Here is an 8,438-nt window from a genome sequence, read left to right on the forward strand (position 1 = left end):
GGCATTTCCTTAGCATCCCTCTGTACCTCTCCCAAGCATCATAAAGAGATTCATTATCCTCTTGTTTAAAGCCTTGAATGTCCAGCCTTAACTGTGTCATCCTTTTGCCGGGGGGGGGGGGTATTGATTCAGGAATTTGTCTGATAACTATTTCCATGTTCTTATGCAGACCTTGGGTTGGTTATTTAACCACCTCTTAGCTTGGTCTTTTACAGCAAATAGAAACAGCAATAATCTGTAGACATCCTGATCCACTTCCTTATCACGTACTGTGTCAGCAATTTGTAAGAACTGTGCCAGAAACTCAGTAAGTTCTTCTTGTGGAAGACCGGAATACTGGCAATTTTGCTACAACATAATAATGAGATGAGGATTTAACTCAAAACTGCTGGCTCTGATGGAGGGTATACAGATACTACTTCCATATGAGGCAGTAATGGGGTTAGCATATGACCCCAGAGTCCTTCTAGACTGTTCATTTTCACTTATGTCCATGATGGAGAAATGGAGATGATGTGAATTGTAAATAAACAACTTTCTCTTTTATTTTTGAAAACCGAAATTAAAAGAAAAAAATAAAATAAAATAAATGAAAAATTGAATACAAGTTTCGAAAATTAAGAAGGAAAAAAGAAATAAAAGAAATTAGAAAACTAGATTAATTAATTAATTAAAAAGATTTGAAATTTTTTTGTGTGGATTTTCGAAAAAAATAAGGAGAGAGAAAGTGGTTAGGAAGTTTTGAAAAAGATATGTCCTAAAATTAAAGATACTTGAAAATTAATACTTGTAAGAAAATAAATAAAAGAAAAGTTTTGGAAAAGATACGATTTAAAATTTTAAAGATTGAAACTTTCTTAACAAGAAAACACCAAACTTAAAATTTTTCAATCAAACTAATAAAATGGGACAAGTAATTCGAAAATTTAAAAAAAGAAACAGGATTTTGAAAAATTTTATAAAAGATTTTCGAAAAATATAAAAAAAATTTGAAAAAGAATTTATTTTGAAAAAGATTTAAAAAGATAAAATTTTTAAAGTTGAAATCTTGACTTGACTAACAAGAAACTACCAAATTTTAAAAATTTTGACTAAGTCAACCTAATGAGTTCGAAAATGAAGAGTAAATAAAGGAAAAGATATATATATATATATATATATATATATATATATATATATATATATATATATATATATATGAATTTAATGAGCAAAGAGAAAAACAATAAAATGGCACCAAACTTAGAATTTTTAGATCAAAACAGAGAAAACAAATAAGAAAACTTTGAATGTCAAGATGAACACCAAGAACACTTTGAAGATCAAGATGAACACCAAGAACAAATTTTGAAATTTTTTAAGGAAAGAAGGACATAAAGGACACCAAACTTAAAAATTTTTTATACTTTGGACACTAATAATTCGAAAATGTACAAGAAAAACAAGGAAAGACACAAAACAAGAAAAACTGAAGATCAAACAAGGAACACAAGAGTTTGAAAATATGAAGAATAAGAAGAGTATATAATTCGAAAAAAATGAAGGAAAATAAAAACATGCAATTGACACCTAACTTAAAACATGAAACTAGACTCAAACAGAAGACTCTAAACCAACAAAAATAAATTATTCCTAATCTAAGCAACAAGCTGAACCGTCAGTTGTCCAAACTCTAACAATCCCCGGCAACGGCGCTAAAAACTTGGTGCACAAAAATGCAATTACACCTTTGCAACTCCGCACAACTAACCAGCAAGTGCACTAGGTCGTCCAAGTAAAACCTTACGTGAGTAAGGGTGGATCCCACGGAGATTGCCGGCTTGAAGTAAGCTATGGTTATCTTGTAAATCTTAGTCAGGAGATTAGTGATAAAAATGATTTTTTTTATGAAAAGTAAATAACATGAAATAAATGATACTTGTGATTCAGTAATGAGGAAGAGGTTGAGGTTCCGGAGATGCTCTATCATCTGAATCTCTGCTTTCCTACTGTCTTCTTCTCCAAACACGCATGGCTTTCTTCCATGGCAGGTTGTATGATCCTCTCAGTGAAAATGGTCCAAGTACGGTTTCTGCACGGCTAATCAACTGTCGAATTTCTCGTCTCGGATGAAAAATACCAGGCACAGCTACTGCATGGCTAATCATCTGTCGGTTCTGACTTATGTCAGAATATGATCTCTCTATCCTTTTGCACACTGTCACTACGCCCAACATTCGTGAGTTTGAAGCTCATCACAGTCATCACCTTCTAGATCCTACTCGGAATACCATAGACAAGGTTTAAACTTTTCGGATCTTAGGAATGCTGCCAATTGGATCTAGCCTCTACCACGAAGGTTCTAATCTCACGGACTCGGTCCGTGGATCAGAGACCCAAGAGATACGCGCTCAAGCTGTCGACCAATGACTACGTTGAGCTCAGATAGAACGGGAGTAGTTGTCAGGCATGTATTCATAAGGTTGAGGATAATGATGAGTGTCACGGATCGTCATATTCTCTATTTTGAAGTAAGAGTGAGTATCGTAGAAAAGAATCAAGCGTGATTTTATAGAAAACAATAGTAACTGCATTAATCGATTGAAACACAGCAGAGCTCCTCATCCCCACTTATGGGGTTTAGAGACTCATGCCATAGAAGATACAATATAAAATGTAAAAATGTCATAAGTCTCAAATGAATCTCTAAAATTAGTTTTTATACTAAACTAGTAACCTAGGTTTATAGATAATGAGTAACTAAGTGCAGATAGTGCAGAAATCCACTTTCGGGGTCCACTTGGTAAGTGTTTGGGCTGAGCTTTGAAGCTTTCATGTGCATAGGCCATTCTTGGAGTTAAACGCCAGCTTGGGTGCCAGTTTGGGCGTTTAACTCCAGTTTTGGTGCCAGTTCGGGCATTTTACGCCAGAAAAGGGTTTCTAGCTGGCGTTTAACGCCAGTTTGGGCCATCAAATCTCGAGCAAAGTATGGACTATTAAACATTTCTGGAAAGCCCAAGATGTCTACTTTCCAACGCAATTGAGAGCGCGCCAATTGGACTTGTGTAGCTCCAGAAAATCTATTTCGAGTGCAGGAGGGTCAGAATCCAAAAGCATCTGCAGTCCTTTCTCAGCCTCTGAATTAGATTTTTGCTCAGGTCCTTCAATTTCAGTCAAAAAATACCTGAAATTATAGAAAAACACATAGACCCATAGTAAAGTCCAGAAATTTGATTTTTGAATAAAAATTAACAAAAATATAACAAAAAGTGAATGAAACATGCTAAAAACTATATGAAAACACTATCAAAAAGCGTATAAAATATCCGCTCATCATAAGCGCATCACCATCGACGGAAATGGAATGTTGATATTCTTTTTCTCAACCAATTTCCAAATCGATTTGTGTAATAAAGGAATAATGGCTATATGCTTCCCTTGCATAATAGCCTGATGTGGGTAAAATGTCGGTAAAGATTTCTCAATAAATAAGCGCATTGTAAATATAGATCTAAACTAACAATTAAACCTCAATCAAATTTAATTTATTTGTCACTTAAGAAAACCTAATAAAAATAACCGAAGTATTAAACCTCGGGTCGTCTCTCAAGGAATTGCAGGGAAGTATGTTACTATTTGTTATTGGATTGTATCTTTTTGGGTTTTTGAAATGTGGAACAAGGAATGTAAATAACAAAGAAATAAAATAATAATTAAGAAAAGTCTTAGCAAGGATTGAGAATCGGAATTCCTATTCTCATTATCAATATCAATTGTGATGGTAATTGCCTTTTGCTATCACTTAGTTAACCTCTAACAATGGAAGATAAGTCAAGTGAGAAAATCAACTTGAGTTCACAAGTCCTAATCAAAGGCTAGAGTTAGTGAAGCTCAAGCTAACTAGCTAGTTTTAATCACCAACCAACAAGAGACTTTAACAATTCAAGAGTCTCCAATTACTCAATCTAAGCAAAGAACATAAAAAGCTAATTTAAAATCTAACCAAGCATTTTATCAAACACTTGGTGGGCGCAAAATAAAAGCATAGAAAATTAACAAGGAATATTAAATCTAAACAACCAATTGCAAACATCAATGACTAACAAATAATGGAAGAAGCAATAAACATGAAATACCTCAAATTGCATAAAATAGAAAATCAAATCTAACATGGGAATTCATAAACTAAATTGGCAACATAAAGTAATTAACAAGGGAAATAAATAAACTAGAATGCTAGAACAATTAAAAGTAGATGAGAAACTAAATTGGAATAAGATAGAATTCAGAAATTGAAAAGGGAATAAAACTAAGAATCCTAAAACCTCTCTAAAAACTACATCTCCCTAAAATTATGTGTATGAATGTTGTATGAATGATTCCCCCACTCTGCAGCCTCTATTTTGTGTTTTTGGGCTTGGAACTGGGCCAAAAGGAGCCCATAAATCGCCCCCAACGCTTTCTGCAGATTGCAGCACGTGACGCTTTGTCACGCGTACGTGTCGATTGGAAAAAATCCTTGTCACGCGTACGCGTCAGTCACGTGTATGCGTCGCTTGTCTTCTGTGCCAGTCACGCGTACGCGTCGCTGCCAGCTTCTCAAAACTTTATTTGCTTGCGTTCCTTCCACTTTTGCATGCTTCTTTTCCATCCTTTAAGCCATTCCTGCCCTATAAAGCCTGAGAACACTTAAAACACAGATCACGGCATCGAATGGTAATAAAGGATAATTAAAATTGACAATTTAAAGGCCTAGGAAACATGTTTTAAACTATATCACAGAATTAGGAAGAAAAATGTAAAACACGCAATTTATATGCATAAGTGTGAGGATAATGGATGAAATCCGCTCAATTCAATACAAAATAAATTGTAAAATAGCGGTTTATCATAGCCCACAATAGCAAAGAAGTTCTAAATCTCACATGGGTAGTGTGGGTGCTCGGGATGATGTAGTCCGCCACAATCTGATGCCATATACGAGCTTCAATATTCAAATCAGAGTATGCAATACTAGTGGGAACAAAATTTCTCCCTTTGCTATACTCCCAAGATGCACCAGGACGACCTATTCTCTCAAGAATGGGAGTCAAAGATACCCTTCCTTTGAAGACATCCACTTTTATCTTGAAATAGTCATCTTTCTCAAGTGAAATGTGGGGGATGTTCAGAATAGCTTCTAGAGCTTGATTGGATGTATCCAACATCCTTCCCCGGAGGGAAACTGACTTCGGTTCCCAATCTTGGTAGTTTGCATAGAATTCCCGCACCATAGTCTCATTGATTTCAATGGGTTCTCGCTCGAGAAACTCCCAATAAAGCGAGGCAATCCATTGGTGAACAGTCGCCTTGTATTGACTTGGAACCTTCAATGGCTGCTCCCAATGGATTGTGCATTTCTCAATAGCCTCGTATTAAGAGTCGGCTCTTCGGTTAACCAAGGTATCCGGTTTATCACCTTGGCGATTCCACTAAATATCAGGAGAGTGGGCGGTAGTTTGCTCAACCGGCGAAGTAACTAGTGCCTTACCCTTTTTTCTCATCCTGAAAATAAAAACAAGAGAATTTCAAGATCATAGGGCAACAACAAAGTAAAATAACTCAGAAAGCACTAACAAGGTTAAAAGAAGCTTATAGAAATGGTGTGATTTACAAAAAAAAAATGGTGTGTGTATTCCAATGATGCACGCGGTTGGAACACACACACCTGCTAAATACCACAACAATCACACTGCTTATCAGTCAAAGCTCACTGCTTCTCAAATAAATGCTCAAGTTGCAAGGCTAAAGCAACTTCAAGCTCGCACCAATTGATTTGTTAACACCCTTTGAATGTGACGGTCATTGAGGTTGTTCACAAGAAATTTTATTAGCAAAAGAGTATACAACAACAATGACCATTCACTCAAAGTGAGACGTCAATTGCTCATCTTCAAGAGGAAGTAATCACATATACAATGCTCTAAGTTAAGGCCAAAAGATGTTTGATCAAGACATCATCTAAAGTTGAACAATTGTAGAGTGACTACCGAATCGAAATTCCAATATGAACAATGACAATTAAATCTCGTGTAACACAATACATTTGCAACTGAAATTGCACATCAACAAACAAGGAAATGCATTGGTGAATTCACTTAACTACCATCAAAAGTCATAATAGAAATTGCACAATTCATACAATATGCCCAACAAGAGATAAATTGAACACATATAATGGCCAAATATGAATCAAACCAAATGTTTATTGAGGAATTTTATCAAACATGTGGTATGCAATGTGCAAACTCATCAAAATTGATGCTCAAATTCAATCATAATCAACCCATAATCAAATATCCACATTTGCAATACAAAGAGATAAAGAAAGGGAATAAAATTAATCCAAGCAACATGAAAAGAAAATCAAAGCAATTGCAAAAATTTACAAAGAAAAGGAAAAAGGGGGAAAAATAAGAACCTGAAAATTGAAGGTGCAAACAAGCAAGAATAGGGAAGGGATCAATGGCACTCTTTATAGCCACTATGAATTGCGGCGGTTGGGTTCGCCGGAAAATACGCCTGAGAGGAGAAGCTCACCAGTGGTGGAGAAAGGAAAAGAGAAAGGAAAGAAAGAAAGAAAAGGAAAGAGAAGAGAAAAGAGAAGTAAGAGAGAGAAGCTATGAGAGAGAGGGGTGGTGGTGGCTTGATGGCGGCGGTGGCCGGCGATAAGGTCGCTTGACTGGGAGAGATGGGGGGAAGAGCAGCAGTTGTGAGGAAAGAAGAAGAAAGAAAATTGCTGTTTAATCAGGACAGGTTGTCTTGATAACGCCCAGAACGAGTTGCGTGCGGGCGCACGGAGGTCTTTGCGGACGCACAGAAAGCAAATATTAGAGGGGTGCGAACGCAAATAGCATGCGATCACCGCGACCAGAGGGGGTGTATAAGGATATATAGACGCAAAGCAGGGAGCGCGCACGCAGGGGTTGCAAGAAAAGGGATGTGTGCATACGCACAACAGACGAAAAGCTGGAAGGGATGCAGGTGCACATAGCGTGCGGTTGCTCCCACCAGAGGGGCTGCAATATCGCGTGCGGGCGCACAAAAGCATGTGCTGGCACAGAAAGTATTGCTCTTTTTTTATGATATGACAATGCTTGAGGAGAAGAGTCATGTGTGCGTGGGCACACGGGTCCGTGCGCACGCACAAGAACAAAGATGGGGGGAGGTTGTTCACACGCACAGCTCGTGACGGCGCTCCCACTAGAGGGGCTGTCAATTGGCGTACAAACACACACATCTGTGCGGCTGCACGAAAAGCGCGATAAAGAGACTGCGTGCATACGCACAAGGCAGTGCGCACGCACAGGTGTAAGAAAACAGGGCAGCGCGCACGCACATGCAGTGCTGGCGCTGCCACTAGAGGGTGCTGTAATGGGTGTGCGGATGCACAAGGGCGTGCGCTCGCACATGTAGCGAAAAATGCAGTTGTGTGCGCACGCACAGGTGCCATGTTTCACAACATTTTTTCCTTTTCAAAACTAAGGTTCCCTCCTATACCAAAGCAGCATACCAACCCCAAATCATTCAAACAATCATAAATTCATGATCCACAAGCAATTCAACTTATTCAATCCAAAAATACCAAATCAAAACTAATCAAATCATCATATCACAAGAAAGCAACTAATTTAAAAGGCTATATACAAAAGATAAAGTTGGAACAATGTTACCATGGTGGGGTGTCTCCCACCAAGCACTTTGGTTTATAGTCCTAAGTTGAACTTTGCATGGCTTCATTGGTCACTTGAAACTTCTCCAAGGAGGAATATCTCCAACTCCTTGGCATTCTTAGGTTGAATGTGATAGAGTTTCACCCTATGTCCATTGATTTTAAACTTGATCCCATTGATAGGGTGGATCACTTCCACCACTCTATAAGGCTTGACATCCACCACCTTGAATGGACCGTCCCATCTAGATCTCAACTTATCGGGCATCAATCGTAACTTCGAATTGTACACAAGCACTTCATCACCTATCTTAAAACTCTTCCTCCTAATATTTTGGTCATGGAATGTCTTGGCTTTCTCCTTGTAAAACTGAGCATTCTTGTATTCTTCTAGCCTAAGACATTCTAATTTCTCCAATTGAAGTTTGCGTTCCATTCCCGCCCCCTTTAAATTTGGATTGCAATTCTTCACCACCCAATAGGCTCTATGTTGCATTTCCACAGGGAGATGACAAGGCTTCCCGAAAACAATACGAAAGGGACTCATTCCGATTGGGGTTTTGTAAGCGGTCCTGTATGCCTATAGTGCATCTCCCAATCTGGAACTTCAATCCTTCCGTTGTGGGTTAACCACTTTCTCTAAGATTCTCTTGATCTCTCTGTTGGACACTCCTGCTTGCCCATTGGTCTGAGGATGATAGGCTGTGGATACTTTGTGAATGACCCCGTACCTTTTCATCAACGCCGT

At 38.0% G+C, this 8,438-nt stretch overlaps 1 protein-coding gene across 1 annotated transcript; it reads right to left on the reverse strand.

The window, feature by feature from the left end:
• Positions 1 to 7,754: 7,754 nt before the first annotated feature.
• On the reverse strand, positions 7,755 to 8,237 carry LOC130934005 (uncharacterized). The gene has a single exon (XM_057863594.1). It carries the CDS (start codon positions 8,235 to 8,237, stop codon positions 7,755 to 7,757), a length of 483 nt encoding a protein of 160 aa, XP_057719577.1.
• Positions 8,238 to 8,438: the final 201 nt, after the last annotated feature.

This window comes from Arachis stenosperma, chromosome 6 (genome assembly GCF_014773155.1).
Source record: "Arachis stenosperma cultivar V10309 chromosome 6, arast.V10309.gnm1.PFL2, whole genome shotgun sequence".
In the NCBI taxonomy this organism is placed as follows: Eukaryota; Viridiplantae; Streptophyta; class Magnoliopsida; order Fabales; family Fabaceae; genus Arachis; species Arachis stenosperma.

Bases quoted from the DNA above. Each gene is read 5' to 3' on its own strand.
- LOC130934005 (XM_057863594.1), bottom strand. From the start codon at position 8,237: ATGAGTCCCTTTCGTATTGTTTTCGGGAAGCCTTGTCATCTCCCTGTG.